Raw genomic sequence first — 22,617 nt, 5'->3', positions numbered from 1 at the left:
CAATTCAGGAAAGTGGAAATGCTGGTGAGTTATCGCCGCTCTAATATCCCAAAGTTATTTCCGGTTGTCTGAAATAATGCAAAGGACGTTCTGCGCTAATAAGGTGAGAAATAACACCAAAGAATATAAAAATATTGTAAAGTTGTTTAGGAGCCATGAATAGGGTGACCATGTTTATCTGCACCATCTTGAAAAAAATATATGGTGTCCCCATCCATACAGCCAGCTGGGTTCTCAGTACACCGCGCAGACAGGAATAAAAACCACTCCGGGAAAAAGAAAGTGTATATTTCATGATAAACTACTCATGATGTGATTGTGGTAATGCAAGGAGCTCAAGTCCTTTTGTTTACCTAACCTAGAATACCTCACAATCAAATGCCGACCGCATTACCTCCCGAGATAATTATTTTCGGGCATCGTCACAGCCTTGTATATTCCCCCTCAAGCCGATAACATGACGGCACTCAAGGAACTACACTGGACTTTGTGTTGGAAACCGCATATCCTGAGGCTGCATTTATTGTAGCTGGGGACTTCAATAAAGCAAATCTGAGGAAAACGCTACCAAAGTTTTATCAAAACATCGCCAGCGCCACTCGCGCTTCAAAAACTCTCTGCCATTGCTACTTTCCTTTCCCAGGATGGCTACAAAGCCCTCCCCTGCCTTCCTTTTGGCAAATCAGATCATGCATCCATCCTGCTCCTCCCCTTCCCATAGGCAGACACTCAAACAGGAAGTACCTGTGGTAACAGTTCAACACTGGTCTGACCTATCCGAATCCATGCTTCAAGATTGTTTGATCATGAGGACTGGGATATATTCCAGGTTGCCTCTGAGAATAACAGTGATGTATACACTGACACGTGACTGAGTTCACCAGGAAGTGTATAGGGGATGTTGTTCCCACTGTGACAATTAAAACCTACCCAAACCAAAAACAGTGGATAGATCTCAGCATTCGTGCGAACCACCGCATTTAACCACAGCAAGGTGACTGGGAATATGCTCCAGGACAAACAGTTCAGTTATGCCCTCCTTAAGGCAATCAAACAGGCAAAACGCCAGTACAGAGACAAAGTGGAGTCGCAATTCAATGGCTCAGACACGAGACGTATGTGGCATGATGACGCAATCGCTATCACACTGCACACTGCCCTATCCCATCTGGACAAGAAAAACACCTATGTAAGAATGCTGTTCATTGACTACAGCTCAGCCTTCAACACCATAGTACCCTCCAAGCTCATCATTAAGCTCGGGGCCCTGGGTCTGAACCCCGCCCTGTGCATCTGGGTCCTGGACTTCCTGGCGGGCGCCCCCAGGTGGTGAAGGTAGGCAACAACACCGCCACTACACTGATCCTCAACACAGGTGTGTGTACTTAGCCCCCTCCTGTGCTCCCTGTTCACCCATGACTGCGTGGCCACTGAGATCTCCAACTCAATCATGAAGTTTGCAGACGTCACAACAGCGGTAGATTATGAGACAGCCTACAGGGAGGAGGTGAGGGCCCTGGCGAAGTGGTGCATGGGCACACTGCCTGCCTTTCAGGACATCTACAACACCCGGTGTCACAGGAAGGCCAAGAAGATCATCAAGGATCTCAGCCTCCCAAGCCATGGCCTGTTCACCCCACTACCAACCAGAAGGCGTGGTCAGTACAGGTGCATCAAAGCTGAGACAGAGACACTGAAAAACTGCTTCTATATCAAGGCCATCAGACTGTTAAAAAGTCACCACTAGCCGGCCCCCGCCCAGTACCCTGCCCTGAACTTTAGTCACTGTCACTAGACGGCTACCACCTGGTCGCTCTACGATTCACCTTGGAGGCTACTGCCCTGTGTACAGTGCCTTGCAAAAGTATTCATCCCCGTTGAATTTTCCTTATTTTGTTGCATTACAACCTGTAATTTAAATTGATTTTTATTTGGATTTCATGTAATGGACATACACAAAATAGTCCAAATTGGTGAAGTGAAATGAAAAAAAATGACTTGTTTAAAAAATTCTAAAAAATAAATAACAGAAAAGTGGGGTGCGTGCATATGTATTCAACCCCTTTACTATGAAGCATCTAAATAAGATCTGGTGCAACCAATTACCTTCAGAAGTCACATAATTAGTTAAATAAAGTGCACCTGTGTGCAATCTAAGTGTCACATGATCTGTCACATGATCTCAGTATATATACACCTGTTCTGAAAAGCCCCAGAGTCTGCAACACCACTAAGCAAGCGGCACCATGAAGACCAAGGAGCTTTCCAAACAGGTCAGGGACACATTTGTGGAGAAGTACAGATTCTAAAAAAATATCAGAAACTTTGAACATCCCACAGAGCACCATTAAATCCATTATTGAAACATTTAAAGAATATGGCACCACAACAAACCTGCCAAGAGAGGACAGATTGGAGTATCTGTCCATAGGACCACTTTAAGCCGTACACTTCACAGATCTGGGCTTTACGGAAGAGTGGCCAGAAAAAGGCCATTGCTTAAAGAAAAGCATAAGCAAACCCGTTTGGTGTTCGCCAAAAGGCATGTGGGAGACTCCCCAAACATATGGAAGAAGGTACTCTGGTCAGATGAAACAAAAATGTAGCTTTTTGGCCATCAAGGAAAACGCTATGTCTGGCGCAAACCCAACACCTCTCATCACCCCGAGAACACCATCCCCACAGTGAAGCATGGTGGTGGCAGCATCATGTTGTGGGACTGGGAAACTGGTCAGAATTGAAGGAATGATGGATGGCGCTAAATACAGGGCCATTTTTGAGGGAAAGCTGTTTCAGTCTTCCAGAGATTTGAGACTGGGACGGAGGTTCATCTTCCAGCAGGACAATGACCCTAAGCATACTGCTAAAACAACAATCAAGTGGTTTAAAGGGAAACATTTAAATGTCTTGGAATGGCCTAGTCAAAGCCCAGACCTCAATCCAATTGAGAATCTGTGGTATGACTTGAAGTTTTCTGTACACCAGTGGAACCCATCCAACTTGAAGGAGCTGGAGCAGTTTTGCCTTGAAGAATGGGCAAAAATCCCAGTGGCTAGTTGTGTCAAGCTTATAGAGACATACCCCAAGAGACTTGCAGCTGTAATTGCTATAAAAGGTGGCTCTACAAAGTATTGACTTTGGGGGGGTGAATAGTTATGCATGCTCAAGTTTTCTTGTTTGTTTTACAATTTTTTTTTTTTACATCTTCAAAGTGGTAGGCATGTTGTGTAAATCAAATGATACAAACCCCCCAAAAATCTATTTTATTCCAGGTTGTAAGGCAACAAAATAGGAAAAATGTCAAGGGGGTGAATACTTTCGCAAGCCACTGTACATAGTCATTGAATACTGTTTTACCCACTTAATATGTATATACTGTATTCTAGTCAAGGCCTATCCTATTTAACTATTGCTGTACATATACTATTATTCAGATATACTACATATTCTATCCATATACTGTCCATATTGTCAATACATCTCATCACATATATATATATATATATATATATATTGAACAAAAATATAAACACAACATGCAATAATGTCATTGATTTTACTGAGTTACAGTTCACATGAGGAAATCAAAGTCATGAGGCCCTAATCTATGGATTTCACTTGACCTGAAATACAGATATGCATCAGTTGGTCACAGATACCTTTAAAAAATGGCCGTCACAATGGGCCTTAGGATCTTGTCACATCTTGTCATTGATAAAATGCAATTGTGTTCGTTGTCCGTAGCTTATGCCTGCCCATACCATAACCTCACCGCCACCATGGGGCACTCTGTTCCCAACGTTGACATCAGTAAACCGCTTGCTCACACGACGCCATACACGTGGTCTGTGGTTGTGACGCTAATGGATCTACTGCCAATTTCTTTAAAACAACGTTCAAACATTTAATTCTCTGGCAACAGCTCTGGTGGACATTCCTGCAGTCAGCATGCCAATTGCAAACTTCTTTAAAACTTGAGACATGTGTGGCGTTGTGTGACAAAACTGCACATTTTAGAGTGGCTTTTATTGCACCTGTGTAATGATCATGTTTTTTAATCAGCTACTTGATATGCCACACCTGTCAGGTGGATGGATTAGCTTGGCAAAGCTGCACACTAACAGGGATGTAAACAAATTTGTGCACAAAATTGAGACAAATAAGCTATACTTGTGTATGGAAAATATCTTCTATCATTTATTTCAATTCATGAAACATGGGACCAATACTTTACTTTACATGTTGAGTTTATATTTCTATATTTCTAAATTCCATTCTTTTACTTTGAGATTTTTGTGCATTGCTGTGTTTGATACTAGTGCACTGTTGGAGCTAGGAACACAAGCATATCACTACACCCGCAATAACATCTGCTAAATATGTGTATGCGACCAATAAAATGTGATTTGATTATGATTTGACAGCTTACAGAATAAGGAAAGAATATTTGGGTGCACTATATAAACAGTAGCAACTCTTACATGAAGGTATAAACAGACTTCTCCTCAGGTAGTTACAGCACTTGGACAGCTGTAATCATGACAGATACTGTGTCTCTGCTCCCGCCTCCATTCTCCTAAGTGTCCTCCTGATATCGAGCTCATTCCCTTTCTAACACCCTATTGTTCCAACCTTTGTATGTGTTGGAACAAGTCAGCATCTATATCTATATGAACCAGCTGAGAACTCCACAGTGTGGTGTGGCCCTGTCATTCAAGCCTTAGCAGGGGGCTCAGATACCCACTGGAACTTCCTAATTACTGTCCACCCCTACATCCCCCGTACACCCACCTCCCCATCTCTATCCCCCATGGAGCCTGCGTTGACCCGCTGGGCCTCAGTGACAGACATGCAAACGAGGCCAGAGTGCGGCCTATGCTGGGGCCCTGTAGATGCTCATCAGCCAGGGTATTGTTTACTACAAAGTGGCTACAGAAATCAGCGGGGAAGAGCTCCCTTGAAAGGCATGGCAGGAATTGATCTGTAGCACACAGCCAGGGGAGACACATTGAACCACATGTGTTCCGACTGCTAGAATTATATGATCGAGGTCGTGGACACAGGAAGGTGTTCGTTGTGAGGGAAAATAACTTATGAAATCGTGGAGTGGACTGTGGATCTGTCTCCCTCCGTTAGTACATTCGTCACACGTGACATCTCAGACAGCACTGGCCTGATTTTGACAAAACTTGGGTAAATGATGTGTCTTGCCATAGAGACCCGGCATTTACAAAACGACACTGATTGGCCCATGTCAGGAGCTATAATAATGAACTGAAATGTGTTAGTAACAGGCACTGCATCATGGGGGAATACATGTTTACTGGTGCTTCTTTTCTAACAGTAAATGATTATAATGATCTCGGAAAGGGATTTCCGTGTTATGAGATTATAGCTAGCTGCAACATGTTTCCATGAAACATAGTTGATGACCAAATTAGGATGACATAACAGATATTATCACAAATAAGTGAAGGTGCCACAAGTGGTTGATTATTGATCCAGGAGCTAATGATTACCTGAGTAGCTGCCCAGTCTCGGAGCGTGGTTGTCACCTCCGTCATAGAAGTCCAGAGAGTCCCAGTTGTGTTCCGAAGCAAAGCTCACCACCTGGATCTGAGGCAAGGAGTTAGGACTCAGACCCTTTTCACACTACTGAACCGACCCAAACTGTACTCACTAATGCCTGATTCACACAGTACTATACTGGCTTGCATGGTCCTTTCCAGCATTGTTTTCAGCAGGCCAGCGCAGTACAGCACGGCACTGCTCAGTTCAGTTCGGCTCAGTTGTGTGAGACAGAGAAAGATAACTGCCATACAGAAATTCGTCACCACTTAAAAACCTTTGAAATACTCCAACTTAGTAAATGAACACTGTAGTACTGTAGATAATATTCAATGGGAAGAGAAAGACGAGACTTCAGGTCCAAAACACAGTGCCCACTTACAGTAAACATCTACCCTTTAAATAATTATTAAGCTATTAAGTATTCCCTTTATTCAAGTTTAACTTCTGGTACTGCATGGCGATACTCTGAAATCGCAAAAATCTATATTCTTCCATGGTTCTTCAAGAACAGAACAGGCTCTCTTACCTGGATACCAGCGCCCTCGGGCACCGAAACCTTCCAGACACAGTTCTGATTGTTGTCATAGGGCTCGGGGTAACCCGGGGACAGGATGGTCCCCCTGCGTGCCGTCAGGGTCCCTCCACACGGCACTAAGGGGACAAAGTCAAACACAGAGGGGACATACGTTAACACAGCCACGTAGTGTCTCAGATTAGCAGTGCTGAAATTGAATAAGAACAACATGACAACTGTATAAGTGCAGATACCTGTACGTATTAGGACATACACATATGTCCTAATACGTACAGGTGCCTGCACTTATACAGTTGTCATGTTGTTATTATTCAGATTCAGCACTGAGACACTTTCTGAATACGGGCCCTGGTTTCCTCACTATCGACGGGTTAGATGACAACGTCAAGAAAACGATGCTTCAACGGGGCAGAAGGTCGTGTGTTTTGGTGAGTCTGGATGGCCAGATAGCTAGCACCAGTGACAAGCACCAGTGACAAGCACCAGTGACAAGCACCAGTGACAAGCACCAGTGACAGCACCAGTGACAGCACCAGTGACAGCACCAGTGACAAGCACCAGTGACAAGCACCAGTGACAGCACCAGTGACAGCACCAGTGACAAGCACCAGTGACAGCACCAGTGACAGCACCAGTGACAAGCACCAGTGACAGGAAGCTGCCATGTGGGGAATTGTAGGTGGCTCGTTTCAGCTAGCTTCATATTTGTTCTTGATACCATGTCTTGTTTTGAGGTGTTTTGACTGGTCACGTCTATGCTAACATGTCAAAAAATTTGCTAGCTAGCTAACCGACAACTGTAACAATGTATTTGAGAGACAACAAGTGCAAATGTATTTGTTTTCAATACACATTGGAGACGAAATATAGTTTACATGTTGTCAATAATCTAAGCCAAACCCGTTTGTTTAGCCCCATTGGTTTTGTAGCTAAACAACCAATCCGTCTACAGACAGAGATATCACTATAGATGTCTGACTTAATAGTGAAGCTTCAGTGATGCCTCAGCAAATAGAAGATCCTTTGACTTACACAGACTAAAAGCATGTTGGACAAGTAACGGTTAATCGAATCTTGGATAACGACATTCTTTGCCATGACAGACAGTGATTATAGAACGAGTAAGCAGTGGTAAAATAATGTAATACCTCACGTTGACCAATCGGAACAGTCCAAGTTTCGACGCCTATTTTCTTCGAGGCATACCTGTTCATTCTTATCAGCCTCATACACACATCATCCCACCATGTGCCTATGATTCAATTAAACTTTATTTAAAAAGGGACAATGAGGCATATAAACGTCTGCCTCTGCGGTGAAAGACGTGACATTATAACCGTTTCTCCCAAGAGAGAGAGGCTAGGTTAAGCAATTTCCCCCTGTTTGCTGAAGGCCTGCCAAGTATTGTCTTCAAAACCGCGAGAGGAGGGAGAGAGGTGGGAAAGTAGAGAGCTGTCAATAGCACAAGCTGGTATCTAATGCTGCCAGAACAGTGTTTTTTCTCCCCTGATCTGATGTTCAGATCCGATGATGATGCTATCTGTGAAGGATAACAGTATATACTAGAGGTCAGCACCAATCACCTTGTTTAAATAACTAAGAGAAGACTGGGACACACTGATGGCTGTCTAATATGGCAGCAGAAATGTCTGACAGATCTGAGAGTGAAGGAGAGAGAGCGAGGGGGAGGGAGAGATGGAGAGATGGAGAAAGAAAGAGAGAGCGAGACATTGAGAGAGAGGGGAGAGAGCGAGGGGGAGGGAGAGATGGAGAAAGGAAGAAAGAGCGAGACATTGAGAGAGAGGGGAGAGAGCGAGGGGGAGGGAGAGATGGAGAAAGGAAGAGAGAGCGAGACATTGAGAGAGGGGAGAGAGAGAGAGATGTTGAGAGAGGGGGGAGAGAGCAATATATCTGTGTCAGAAGATTAAATTATTCAACAAACTCACTTCAGAGCAATTCTAACTCATCCATATTTTACAGATGATATATAAAATGCAGCGATAGTGCTCAGGTAATCACGGAGAAAATCCTATGGCCCGTATCCGTCCCACTGGAAAACACAAATGGAAAACAGAAAAAGAAAAAACCCAAGAAGACGTGTTCTACAGCGGGCCAAAGAGGCAGCATAGAGAAAGCAAGTCATTCAGAAATATGGCCTTGCCAACTCCACACTCCCTTATGCATTGATAAGTGGCCCTTCACCTCCACATAGCTAGATACTGGCCCTTCATTCAAAGACTAGATACTGGCCCTTCATTCAAAGACAGCTTGCTAGGGGCCCTTCATTCAAAGACAGCTAGATAGTGGCCCTTCATATCAAGGGGTAATAGCAGGCTACAGCGCTGGTCAAATCCTGTTTACAAACTCTGTGTCTCCCTCCTTTGCTTTGGAGCAGGGCTTTGGATGGGTTTGACAGAAAATAACACCATGCCATTCTGTCTCTGCCAGTTAGGAGCAGGGAGCAAGCACAGATTAGATGTACTTTACTAGCCTCCCATCAGACAGGCATGCCCATCCCACCATGGACTGGGGAAAAATCCCTGCGTTATTAAATGTAGCTTGATATGAAAGTCACTCTGGCTGAAAACCAGAAGCTTGAATATTGGTGTGTGATCCGCAGACAAAAAGGCAAACATCACTTTAAGAGAGAAAAGGCAGCCATTGGAAGATCATTACAATTTAGAGGCTATTTTCTGAGCTGTTTAGACATAATGAATAGACTGCAGCTCTGCTGACAATTAGTAATAATTGTAACCAGAAACTGGGCAGAGCACTCGTCGGGAAAGAGAGTGAGAGAGTCATCTCTCGCTTTAACTCTGCACTCTCATCAGAGACACTCTCTCCTCTCTTCCTCTCTCTCTCTACCCTCTCTCCTCACAACGCTCTCTCTACCCTCTCTCCTCACAACGCTCTCTCTAGCCTCTCTCCTCTCTTCCTCTCTCTCTAGCCTCTCTCCTCACCATGCTCTTTAGACCTGGCTGGATGCACAGCCAGGAGGAAACATTCTGCTTGTTTCAGTTAAGAGTGTAAAGGAAGGCCTCCTGAGGGACCCTCACAGCCAAAATCCCAGTCTGCTTTCATGTGCACACTCACGCTCCCACGTTAATGACTTTGCCTCACTTAAGAGGTCGGCCCGTGGTGATTGGCTGAGAGAAAGGTAGAAGACTCAGGCGTGTTTCTGACATGCGGTCACCAATCACGGTAGTCGACAATTGGCTCGGGAGTCAATCATACTGACCAATACATGTGGGTAGCGAGTCATTCCATTGGGCCAAGGTGTCAGGGACGGTCTCACAGTGGATGGCGGTGGAACCGTGCAGGATGTATCCGGGGTTACACTCGAACAGGACTGTGGCGCCCATGGCGAAGTCGTTCCCGATCCGTTTGCCGAAGCGGGGCTCAGGGACCGAGCTGCACTGGGTGGCACTGGTCCTTGGGACAGCTGTGGAGAGGATAGGAGGTGTCAGCAAAGCAATGGAGGAAGAAGAAGACGAAGTGGGGACAAAAACATGAAATAACACAAACCCACTCTCTGGTGACAGACTTTCAGCTATAGCTAGCTAGAGTGACATTTGATAATGCAAAACCCACGTCTTAAATGCCATAACACAGACCACCACCAATGGTGCATTAAGGCGCTGTAAGAGGGGAGGAGAGTGTGTGTCTGTTACCTTGATCAACTTCCCATGAGTGCTCCCACACTTGAATACTGAACGCAGGTTTAGGGTTTTCACATAAACAAGAACCATCTGACTGAATCTGGCCTTTGTGTAAAAGTCTGACATATTGAAATTGGGATTACATTTTGACCAGAACAACAGCACTGAGTTAGTGAGTGGGATTTAAGTTAGCAAGCCTTGCTTGCATGAACAAGCTATTTTAAATGATACGAGACTAGGCTCGCATTTTAGAAAGCTTTGCATGTGTAATAGAGAATTACATCAGGGTAGCAGGCAGGCAGCGTCTGGAGGGTGTTGTGGGAATCCATCCAGGAGTTAGGCTAAGCATGCATCAGAGGGGGGGGCATGAATGAGTCTTCTACACTGGAGGATGCTGCTGCTGAGTGTTAAGTTACGTCCCAAATGGGACCTTATTCCCTATATATTGTAATACTTTTGATCAGCAGTGCACTTATGAAGGGAATGGGGTGCTAGTTCGGACGCAGACATACCCTCATGAGATTTTCAAGGGGAGGGGGAAATGTGGCATGTGTAGAATTTGTTAAAGCTATAAGAAGCTTGATCATTCTAAGCAATTGTTGGGGGGGGGGAATGTGAGAAGCATCTTGCTGAGCAGAGCATCCCTGTGCCTTTGATAGGGCTGAACAGACAGGTTTTGGGGCCCGGCAACGTCATCAACAGATGCTAGCTGACAGAAAAGTAAAAAATGCACCCCTCCGGTTTTCGGCACACTCCTGATGAATGTAGGTACTCTATGGAAGCGTGAGTCTAAAATGTCAGACGTCTAAAAATAATCTCCTCTCATAGACACGCGCTACTCTTGAGGGCATTCTGTAAGGAAATCTTAATGAAGCTCAATCTAACTCAATGCCTGTCAGAGTCGCATATTTCAGATGTTTTTATTTCAAGTGGAGCTAGTGTATTCAAAGGATCATTAAGTATATACAGTGCGTTCGGAAGGTATTCAGACCCCTTGACTTTTTACACTTTTAATTACGTTACAGCTTTATTCTAAAATGTATTAAATTCATGTTTTTTCTCATCAATCTACACACAATACCCCATAATGACAGAGCAAAAACAGGTTTTTAGACATTTTTGAAAATGTGTTAAAAACAAAAAATAGAAATGGCATATTTACATAAGTATTCAAACCCTTTGCTATGAGACTCGAAATGAAGCTCAGGTGTTTGAGCTCATGTTTCCATTGATCATCCTTGAGATATTTCTACAACTTGATTGGAGTCCACCTGTGGTAAATTCAAATGATTGGACATGATTTGGAAAGGCACACCTGTCTCTATAAGGTCTCACAGTTGACAGTGCATGTCAGAGCAAAAACCAAGCCATGAGGTTGAAGGAATTGTCCGTAGAGCTCTGAGACAGGATTGTGTCGAGGCACAGATCTGGGGAAGGGTACCAAAACATTTCTGCAGCATTGAAGATCCCCAAGAACACAGTGGCCTCCATCATTCAACAATGGAAGAAGTTTGGAACCTCCAAGACTCTAACTAGAGCTGGCCGCCCGGCCAAACTGACCAATCGGGGGAGAAGAGCCTTGGTCAAGGAAGTGACCAAGAACCTGATGGTCACTCTGACAGAGCTCCAGAGTTCCTCTGTGGAGATGGAAGACTCTTCCAGAAGGACAACCATCTCTGCAGCACTCCACCAATCAGGCCTTTATGGTAGAGTGGCCAGACAGAAGCCACTAATCAGTAAAAGGCACACAACAGCCCGCTTGGAGTTTGCCAAAAGCCACATAAAAGACTCTCAGATGATGAGAAAGAAGATTCTCTGGTCTGATGAAACCAAGATTGAACTCTTTGGCCTGAATGCCAAGCGTTGCGTCTGGAGGAAACCTGGCACCATCCCTACGGTGAAGCATGGTGGTGGCAGCATCATGCTGTGGGGATGTTTTTCAGCAGCAGGTACTGGGACACTAGTCAAGAGGGAAAGATGAAAACCTGCTCCAGAGCGCTCAGGACCTCAGACTGGGGCGAAGGTTCACCTTCCAACAGGACAATGACCCTAAGCACACAGCCAAGACAACGCAGGAGTGGCTTTTGCACAAGTCTCTGAATGTCGTTGAGTGGTCCAGCCAGAGCCTAAACTTGAACCCGATCAAACATCTCTGGAGAGACCTGAAAATAGCTGTGTAGTGACGCTCCCCATCCAACCTGACAGAGCTTGAGAGGATCTGCAGAGAAGAATGGGAGAAACTCCCCAAATACAGGTGTGCCGAGCTTGTAGCATCATACCCAAGAAGACTCCAAGTGCTTCAATAAAGTACTGAGTAATGGGCCCTAATACTTATGTAAATGTGATATTTGCGTTTTTTTAAAATTTGAAATACATTTGCCAAAATGTCATTGTGTGTAGATTGATGAGGGAAAAACATTGATTTCATCAATATTAGAACAAGGCTGTAACGTAACAAAATGTGGAAACAGTCAAGGGGTCTGAATACTTTCTGAATGCACTGTATACTGTCCTTTTGAATACATAGAGGAGAGTATCATTACAGACGCAACTAAACTCAATCCATGCCTCTGGCTTGACTGGGGTTGGATGAAAGCGAATTGCTGCAACATTTGAATAATGTCATCACAGATCTAAAATAACCAACTCTGGTACACAAAAAGGGCTTGCTTTCATATGCACTGTGTTCCTATTAGGACAGCTTAAGAGTCACAAGGATGTCCTAATATAGACACCGTACTCAGGAATAATCTATAACCTATGAAAGATCTATGGAAGACCAACCTTGATAGACAAAGTGAAAGCCCTTGGCCGTCTCCGGGCCTACCGTGGTGAACTTGATGGTTATCTGGTTACCAGTGCTCAAGGGTAGAGACTCCCCTGAAGAAAGAAAGACATTGGCAATCAAACACAATTTACAAGTCCACCGAACACAAACATTTCACGGGACGAAATGGAGGTTATTCTTCTGATTAATTTGTACATATGTGAAATCTTCATTTGACCAGTTTCTCACAGCAGGAAAATAATCCTGCAGAAACAAGAAGTGGTCATTATTATGTGGATTATTTTTAATGGACATTTATGTATGGGTTGATACACTTTCAGTTAGGATAAATCAAGTGGAAAAAGTGGAAAATACAAACTATAGAAGCCTTTTTAAACCTTGAATACACTATAATTTACATGTCCTGCAATGCAGGAAAATTCTCTGCGACAAAAGAGTGATCAAATGAAGACGGCACATCTGTAGGTTGGCTGTCCAACAACGGATGATCCGACCCAGTCACAGATCAATGTATCAGAGTCCATTGGATTAATCAATCACTTTGATCTCCAATCTGGCTTTGTTGAACTCTGAAGCCTTTCAGTGCAGAACTGATCAGCTGCTGGTTCAATGTTATATTTGAAGAAGGACATTCATTTGCTTTGATAGGAGGCGTCTTATTGACTGCCAACTCCAGTCAAGCCAGAGGCACTCTCATCCCACCTCTTCTCTTCTATTTTCTTCGTCTTTGTCTTTATCTTCGTCTTCGTCGTTGTCTTCTTCTTCTTCTCAGTCTCTCTGACACTTTTGTGGTCTCATCCCCAAGATGGGAAGAGGGGGAAATGTATGGCCCTGCATCAGCACTTACCTCTTTGTCAAGAACATATTTTCAAGTGTGTCTGATTACATGGTACACATTGCAACCATGTCATTTTCCATCCATCCATCCATCCATCCATCCATCCATCCATCCATCCATCCATCCATCCATCCATCCATCCATCCATCCATCCATCCATCCATCCATCCATCCATCCATCCATCCATCCATCCATCCATCCGACGCACGCACGCACGCACGCACGCACGCACGCACGCACGCACGCACGCACGCACGCACGCACGCACGCATGCCTGCAAGGCTCAATAGCTCAGCATAAGTGAGGGTATGGACCCAAGGGAACAGATGCTTTTGATAAATATAATAACTATAGGTAGAGTAAATGTGGGGGAAACGTAGGCAGGGGAAGTATGTGTAACTATCATAGGGATCCATCTTGGGCTTTGTTCTCTTATGTGTGTAGCTCAGAGTTCTCACAATTCATTTGAGATTTTCATGGAACGTGAATGTGGTGTACTCGGATTCTGACACAGAGTGGTGCTGGAGACTAAAATGATACCAAACAATAGGGTTGAATGTGTGATTAATGCATAGCCCTACAGATGTGGCCACAAAGCCCTCAAAGAGCAAGCGGCAAAAAGGTGACAAAAGGGAACAACTCAACAACAAAAACCTCCAGTTCTGTGCTGCTGTTGCTGACGTGTCTGTCATTGTGTTGCGTTGCTTTTTGTATTACCTGAGTGGGAGCCAGAGAGAGAAGACAGGAGTGGAGACTGCTGCGTAGGCCCATCATAAATGTCCACCACGTCATTGAGTGACGTCTGGAACAACACAAACTGCCCAAACAACACTGAAGGAGAAAGAGAGAAAGAGAGAAAGAGAGAGAGAAAGAAAGAGGGAGAGAGAGAGAGAGAGGTTGACGTGTGAAACTAAACAAAAATATTAACAAACAAGCTAACACCATTGTGTTAACATCATTCATAATTTCACAGGCGTAATGTTATATACGGTGGCCATTTAGAAAATGCATGAGAGCTTAATTGTGACATCTATTTTGGCCCCCCGAAGCCAGTAAGTCTCAGCGCATAGTAGGTACTAAAGCGCGGCAAAATAGATAAAACGGGTCGTTATACAATTACTGTTTTGTCAACTGCTCCTGCTCTCTTTAGCGACGAGCATATTGAGATGCTTTATATTTTATTTATTGTGCCAATAACATCATAAAAGTACATAATTATTCTTCATTACAACAGCAGTGACCTTAAAGCTGAAGCAAGGACTTCCAGAGGTAACAGGACTGTATGTTTATTTAAATATTTTAATTGAAAACCTCTCGGGGACCATTCTCTTTGTGTTTGGAGCGAAGCCACAGTAAACTGGTGCACCCTGGGGGCTCCCTCTCCACTGTGTACAGTAATAAAGAAGTATCCTAATTTAGCCTCCCTAACCGCTTTGAGAGAGTCATTGTGAAGGCAGAAAAAACTGATTACCCATCCTACTCATTAGCATTACAAAACTCTACTGTACTCGCCCTAAATTGTTATGAAATGACAATTTTTCTGTTAAGACTACTTCTTCTCAGGAGAAACAGTAAGTTGTAAAGGTGTCCGTATACCTAGGTTATGCTTCGCAAGTGACCGTCCGTGCTCGCATACTCCCTAAAGACCAGACACACTTCCTCAAAATAGCCTGAATTAATCAAAGACAAATCAAGAAATATGTCAATAATTTTGACGTTTTTACAGAGGTCTTTGTTGCTCAATTTTACATCTAACTAAGATGTTTGGTGAAGTATTTCTCAAGTGAAAAAATTAGCTTAAAAACACTTCATGTTCCCACTCCTACTAGGAGTAGTACTGTTGACCAATCACAGACAAAGGGGCGTAGACATTGGCTACCGAACTTCGACCTGTCTCAATGAAAATTGTGTGCACTGCCGAAGACCAAAACGAACAAAAAGGTCACAAAATGTTATCATAATATATGGACGAACTGTTTCGACTGGGAAGCATACAGTAAACATTAGTAACTTCACTAAGGCAAAGGTAGTTGCTGATTTCTCTAACATTACATTCTCCCTGACCCAAATTAAGTTCAGTTTCCAACACGGACGGCCCAATGATGTAGGCCTTACCCAGAATTCCCAGGTTTTCTAGAAATGAAATTTAGATGATTTTTTCTGCTTATTTCTGCTCATTCTAGGAATCTTCCAACTGGGACTTCTGGAAAACCTGAGAGTTTGGAGAAAGTTACCACAATTTTGTAACCCTAGGCCCACTTTAAACTAACTTTTGAATTTTAAGTGATCTTGAAATGATGAGATCTAAATCCTACGAATTATCACCTTAGATAATATATGAGACTAGGGAGGAACACTTAATGAACTCACTTGCACCATCTTGCCCTACTAACTGTGGATTAGGAAGTTAGTTAAAGAGGTGAATTAATCTACTAGAAGTTAGTTTTAAAGAGGATAATGAATCTACTAGAAGTTAGTTAAAGAGGATAATTAATCTACTAGAAGTTAGTTAAAGAGGCTAATTAATCTACTAGAAGTTAGTTAAAGAGGATAATGAATCAACTAGAAGTTAATTAAAAGAGGCTAATTAATCTACTAGAAGTTAGTTAAAGAGGCTAATTAATCTACTAGAAGTTAGTTAAAGAGGATAATTAATCTACTAGAAGTTAGTTAAAGAGGCTAATTAATCTACTAGAAGTTAGTTAAAGAGGCTAATTAATCTACTAGAAGTTAGTTAAAGAGGACAATGAATCAACTAGAAGTTAATTAAAAGAGGCTAATTAATCTACTAGAAATTAGTTAAAGAGGCTAATTAATCTACTAGAAGTTAGTTAAAGAGGATAATTAATCTACTAGAAGTTAGTTAAAGAGGATAATGAATCAACTAGAAGTTAATTAAAAGAGGCTAATTAATCTACTAGAAGTTAGTTAGAGGCTAATTAATCTACTAGAAGTTAGTTAAAGAGGATAATGAATCAACTAGAAGTTAATTAAAAGAGGCTAATTAATCTACTAGAAGTTAGTTAAAGAGGCTAATTAATCTACTAGAAGTTAGTTAAAGAGGCGAATTAATCTACTAGAAGTTAGTTAAAGAGGTGAATTAATCTACTAGAAGTTAGTTAAAGAGGTGAATTAATCTACTAGGGCTCAGGGCAAAATGCATCTCTACGTACCAGTAAGCTTATAGGACTGCTATGTTGTGATTACGCCCAAAGCTTCTCACATAGGGTGTCTCATTACACCCTATAGTTATCCTGATAGTAAATAAACTTTAAAAAAAGAATAATATTTTTTTAGGGCTGGATCAGTTTAATATTGCAGATAGATTGTTGCCTCCATCAATGTAAGTGTCTGCATCATTTCCAATCCCCCATATATTTTTGGGGTAAATATATCCATATACATACACATACATACACATATGCATACACATATATACATACACATACCTATATAGATATACATAAAAAAAAAAATATATACCTTTATTATTCCCCGCACACCCTACCACCCTTCCCCCAATTGGAGTAAACCAATAGACAACAGCACCCAGGCTTCCACCCTCAGTCCACACATCTTATACACATTTTACAGACACAATCTATTTTACAATAGTTGTATTTTGTTTGTTTTTAGTCCTTCCTCTATTTCTGATGTCCATCCAGTTTGATTTCTATTTGTAACTGTGCTATTTCACAACGTTTCTGAACCTATATACATTTTACAGATCCCGTATGTTTTACATTGGTTATCTTGTTATTAGTCCCACCCTTCAGCTCCATTCAACCCCTCCCATCTATTTCTTAACACCATCCATTCTATTTGCCATATATTTTTCAACTGTGTTCTGATGCTTCACAAAAGTACTGAACCTTTCTATTCTCATAGCTTCTACAGATTGTAAATTAAAAATAAACATTTTTGCTAAAATAATAATTATATTATTGATTGATTAACTATGGCTTTTGAAATCACCCAGTATTGCTATCTGCAGCGTTAGTTCTAGGCAAATGTTGCAATTCTTCAGCCATTTCTGGACCTGTGACCAAAAATGACCTAAAATATACTTTGTGGAGGTCATACATTCATCTTTCCTGATTCCCTTTGATTCCTTGCCTTAATGAAATTGTATCTTTACACTAACCGTCGCCATGTGAATCCCATTCAGGAGCCCTATGTATCATCCGTCTCAAACTAGGAGAGCTGATTAAGGATCATTTTAGCCTTTTATTTTAAAACATTTTAAATAATTGTTTTTGATTACGGCACCTGATATTCCCAGGCGGTCTCCCGTCCCAATACTAACCAGGCCCGACCCTTAACAAATGTGTTCAGGGTGGCATGGTCACAAGCTTATTATTTTTTACTCCATTTTCTCCCTGAATTAGGTCCCGTGGCTCGTCTTTGAATCTCCTCAATGGGCTCGGGAGAGGCGAAGGTCGAGTCATGCGTCCTCCGAAACATGACCCGCCTGGCCATCTACTTCTTTCCACACTGTGTGCTGTCCTATGGGGCTCCCAGTCACAGCCGGTTGTGACACAGCCTGGGATTGAACCTCAGGCTTTAGCAGCGCCTCAGCACTGCAGTGCAGTGCTTTTGACTGCTGCGCCACCCAGGACCCAGTGTAGTCTTTTAGATCACAATGAATGTCACTACATGGACAGGGGGGAGCTGATCCTACTCTGGCACACATGATACATGTATTTATTTATTTTTAAATTAAATTGTATTTATTTTACCTTTATTTAAAAGAACAAACTCTTATTTACAATGACGGCCTACCCCGGCCAAATCCGGATGACGCTGGGCCAATTGTGCGCCGCCCTATGGGACTCCAAATCACGGCCGGATGTGATGCAGCCTGGATTCAAACCAGGGACTTCAGTGACGCCTCTTGCACTGAGGCAGTGCCTTAGACCACTGTGCCACTCGGGAGTCTTTTAGTCATTACATGGACAGGGGGAGCTGATCCTGACTCCTAACATGTACAAACAAGGCCATTATGGATGGATTTTATTCCTGGACTGCTGAAGAGCCAGCTGCACAGAGGCCATGTCCCAAATACCACCCGATTTGCTATATAGTGCACTATTTTTGACCAGAGCCCTATGGTCAAAAGTACCACACTACAAAGGGGATATGGTGGTATTTTGTACTTCTATTAGTTCCTGCCAAGGCATCAGCTACTCATCCTGGGGTTTGTTAAGGATCCCCATTAGTTCCTGCCAAGGCAGCAGCTACTCTTCCTGGGGTTTATTAGGGATCCCCATTAGTTCCTGCCAAGGCAGCAGCTACTCTTCCTGGGGTTTATTAGGGATCCCCATTAGTTCCTGCCAAGGCATCAGCTACTCTTCCTGGGGTCCAAACATATTAAATAATTTACATTACAAATAAAACAAAAGATAAAGCAGGACATCATATAACATTATTACACCACTACATATCTACAATACAAAATGTATAAAACAATATAACAATGTACGTGTGTGTAGAACGTGTGCTAGCACTTGTGTGTCTTCAGTTTCCCGCTCTTCCGTAAGGTGTATTTTTACCAGTTTTTTTTACTGCTTGCATCGGTTACCTGATGTGGAATAGAGTTCCATGTAGTCATGGCTCTATGTAGTACTGTGCGCCTCCCATAGTCTGTTCTGGACTTTGTGAAGAGACCTCTGGTGGCGTATGCATGGGTGTCCGAGCTGTGTGCTAGTAGTTTAAATAGACAGTTCGGTACATTCAGCTTTCTTACAAAAACAAATAGTGATGAAGTCAATCTCTCTTCTTTTTAATTTAACATTTATATATATATATATTTTAAATATATATATATATTTTTTGCATATTCGAAACACACAATATACTTGCAGTGAAGCCGCTCAACAACTACATCATACCAGTCATCCAACAGATTCCCATTCAAAGCGACACACAGAAGCATCCAGGGTCAATGCCCTGCTCAAGGGCAGGTTGACCGATCTACCACCAGGCCAAAAAAACGTGAACCCGAACCCTCCGAGATCCCCCCCACAGTTCCCCAATAGCTGTCCCTCAAACCATTCGAGACCCCACCCACAGTCCCCCCCAGGAACAATCTCTCTTCCACTTCCAATTTAAGCCATGAGAGATTGACATGCATGTCATTAATGTTAGCTCTCCGTGTACTTTTCAGGGCCAGCCGTGCTGCCCTGAAAAGCCAACTGCAATTTTGAGCCAACTGCAATTTTCCTAAGTCCCTCTTTCTGGCACCTGACCACACTACTGAAGAGCAGTCCAGGTGTGACAAAACTAGGGCCAATAGGACCTGCCCTGTTGATAGTGTTGTTAAGACATCTCCCCATCGTTGCTACTGTTGAATTTGGGATGCAACCAGAGTGAATCATAAGTCATTATTGTGAATGTTTCCCCTACTGTAGATTCTAGAACTCTGTGTCCCTAGATTCTAGAACTCCTCCTGTCCCAAGAGTCTAGAATTCCCCCTGTCCCTAAATTATACAACTCCCATTGGCCCTAGATTCTAGAACGACTCCTGTCCCTAGATTCTAGAACTCCCCCTGGCCCTAGATTCTAGAACTCCCCCTGGCCCTAGATTCTAGAACTCCTCCTGTCCCTAGATTCTAGAACTCCCCCTGGCCCTAGATTCTAGAACTCCTCCTGTCCCAAGATTCTAGAACTCCCCCTGTCCCTAGATTCTAGAACTTCCCCTGTTCCTAGATTCTAGAACTGCCCCTGTCACTAGATTCTATACCTGCTCCTGTCCCTAGATTTTAGAACTCCTCCTGTCCCTAGATTCTAGAATTCCTCCTGTCCCTAGATTCTAGAACTCCCCTTGGCCATAGATTCTAGAACTCCTCCTGGCCCTAGATTCTAGAACTCCCTCTGGCCCTAGATTCTAGAACTCCCACTGGCCCTAGATTCTAAAACTCCCCCTGTCCCTAAATTCTAGAACTCTCATTGGCCCTAGATTCTAGAACTACTCCTGTTCCTAGATTCTAGAACTCCTCCTGTTCCTAGACTCTAGAACTCCCTCTGGCCCTAGATTCTAGAACTCCTCCTGTCCCTAGATTCTAGAACTCCCCCTGGCCCTAGATTCTAGAACTCCCCCTGTCCCTAGATTCTAGAACTTCCCCTGTCTATAGATTCTAGAACTTCCCCTGTCCCTAGATTTTAGACCTCCCCCTGGCCCATATGCATATGATAATAGAAACAACATAACAAGATGAAGAGGAGCCGAAAGGCCTTCCCGCATTTTCCATCAGTTTGTTCTGCATTACAGTGTAAACAGAGCCAACACAATTAACACATCTGATGAAACACATTTAATAACACAGGCTGAGAGATATGTTAACTGTCAAGGCAACACATCTGTGTTACCTGATAAGAAATATAGGCCTATAGTTTTGTGAGAGAAGAGCTGCGATCTACAATCCTGTGCCAATACAATTGTGTTTGGGGAGAGTCACATTTTTAACAGTGTGTGGAGAAGTCTAACAGCAATGCATTAAAATGTCGGAATTTGCAACAGTTGTGATACTGCACACACACAGATCTCCCTCCCTAAATCATACCACTGGCAACCCCAGCCTCCGACTCCAATACTGGGCCAGAGTAAGTCAACTGAACCAAACTCTGGGGAAAAGCTTCACCAGGGAATGTGCATGGTTGAACAGAACAGAGAGCAGAGAGAACAGAGAGAACAGAGACCATGAGCCCTGTGCAGTAAGGAATGTTTTTAATGCTTCAACTATTTCAGTGGTTTTGGCAGGACACTATTGCAGTTGGCTGGCAGAGAGACCATTATCCACGTAGAGTCTACTGGGGGGCAGACTTCATCAACTCCAGACTGTACTGTACAGTGGCACAGCTTCACGTGTTGGAGTGACGCATGTTTTTTTTATGTTGGTGTTGCCCCAGATGCGATATTCAGAAAATACCTGACGTTCTACTGAAAATTTCTCTCATAATTACGACTTCTAATGTCTTGCAATGTTAGAAGAAATGTTGCTGCCAATGGCAACTAGAGTTTTTTTTAAACTAATAGAGTAGCACAACCATGGAGCCAGAGGAGGACCGAGTCCCTGTACGCCATGGAGCCTGGGGAGAACTGAGTCCCTTTATGCCGTGGAGCCAGTTGAGGACTGAGTCCCTGTACACCATGGAATCAGAGGAGGACTGAGTCCCTGTACGCCATGGAGCCAGAGGAGGACTGAGTCCCTGTACGCCGTGGAGCCAGAGGAGGACTGAGAGCCTGTACGCCGTGGAGCCAGAGAAGAACTGAGTCCCTTTATGCCGTGGAGCCAGAGGAGGACTGAGTCCCTGTACGCCGTGGAGCCAGAGGAGGACTGAGAGCTTGTACGCCATGGAGCCAGAGAAGAACTGAGTCCCTTTATGCCATGGAGCCAGAGGAGGACTGAGTCCCTGTACGCCGTGGAGCCAGAGGAGGACTGAGTCCCTGTACACCATGGAGCCAGAGGAGGACTGAGTCCCTGTACGCCGTGGAGCCAGAGGAGGACTGAGTCCTTGTACGCCGTGGAGCCAGAGAAGAACTGAGTTCCTGTACGCCATGGAGCCAGAGGAGGACTGAGTCCCTGTACGCCATGGAGCCAGAGGAGGACTGAGTTCCTGTACGCCATGGAGCCAGAGGAGGACTGAGTCCTTGTACGCCGTGGAGCCAGAGAAGAACTGAGTTCCTGTACGCCATGGAGCCAGAGGAGGACTGAGCCCCTGTACGCCATGGAGCCAGAGGAGGACTGAGTTCCTGTACGCCATGGAGCCAGAGAAGGACTGAGTTCCTGTATGCCGTGGAGCCAGAGGAGGACTGAGTCCCTGTACGCCGTGGAGCCAGAGGAGGACTGAGTCCCTGTACGCCATGGAGCCAGAGGAGAACTGAGTCCCTGTACGCCGTGGAGCCAGAGGAGGACTGAGTCCCTGTACACCATGGAGCCAGAGGAGAACTGAGTCCCTGTACGCCGTGGAGCCAGAGGAGGACTGAGTCCTTGTACACCATGGAGCCAGAGGAGGACTGAGTCCCTGTACGTCATGGAGCCAGAGGAGGACTGAGTCTTTGTACACCATGGAGCCAGAGGAGGACTGAGTCCCTGTACGTCATGGAGCCAGAGGAGAACTGAGTCCCTGTACACCATGGAGCCAGAGGAGAACTGAGTCCCTGTACACCATGGAGCCAGAGGAGGACAGAGTCCCTGTATGCCTGGCAACAGATCACACTATGGT

At 43.9% G+C, this 22,617-nt stretch overlaps 1 protein-coding gene across 1 annotated transcript in view; it reads right to left on the bottom strand.

Annotated features, from left to right (window-relative positions):
• Nucleotides 1-22,617, bottom strand: part of LOC120022010 (CUB and sushi domain-containing protein 3-like) — an 803,421-nt gene that overhangs the window by 189,263 nt on the left and 591,541 nt on the right. Inside the window, exons 32-36 of the mRNA XM_038965812.1 lie at nt 14,110-14,223; nt 12,550-12,645; nt 9,345-9,548; nt 6,098-6,222; nt 5,520-5,616 (exon numbers count right to left, since the gene is read on the bottom strand). Of these exons, the coding sequence (XP_038821740.1) occupies nt 5,520-5,616; nt 6,098-6,222; nt 9,345-9,548; nt 12,550-12,645; nt 14,110-14,223 (636 nt within the window). The remainder of the gene's footprint in view (nt 1-5,519; nt 5,617-6,097; nt 6,223-9,344; nt 9,549-12,549; nt 12,646-14,109; nt 14,224-22,617) is intronic.

Source organism: Salvelinus namaycush, chromosome 27 (assembly GCF_016432855.1).
Source record: "Salvelinus namaycush isolate Seneca chromosome 27, SaNama_1.0, whole genome shotgun sequence".
Lineage (NCBI taxonomy): Eukaryota > Metazoa > Chordata > Actinopteri > Salmoniformes > Salmonidae > Salvelinus > Salvelinus namaycush.
The sequence above is the reverse complement of the archived record's forward strand: the minus strand, read 5'-3'. Positions and strand labels throughout refer to the sequence as shown.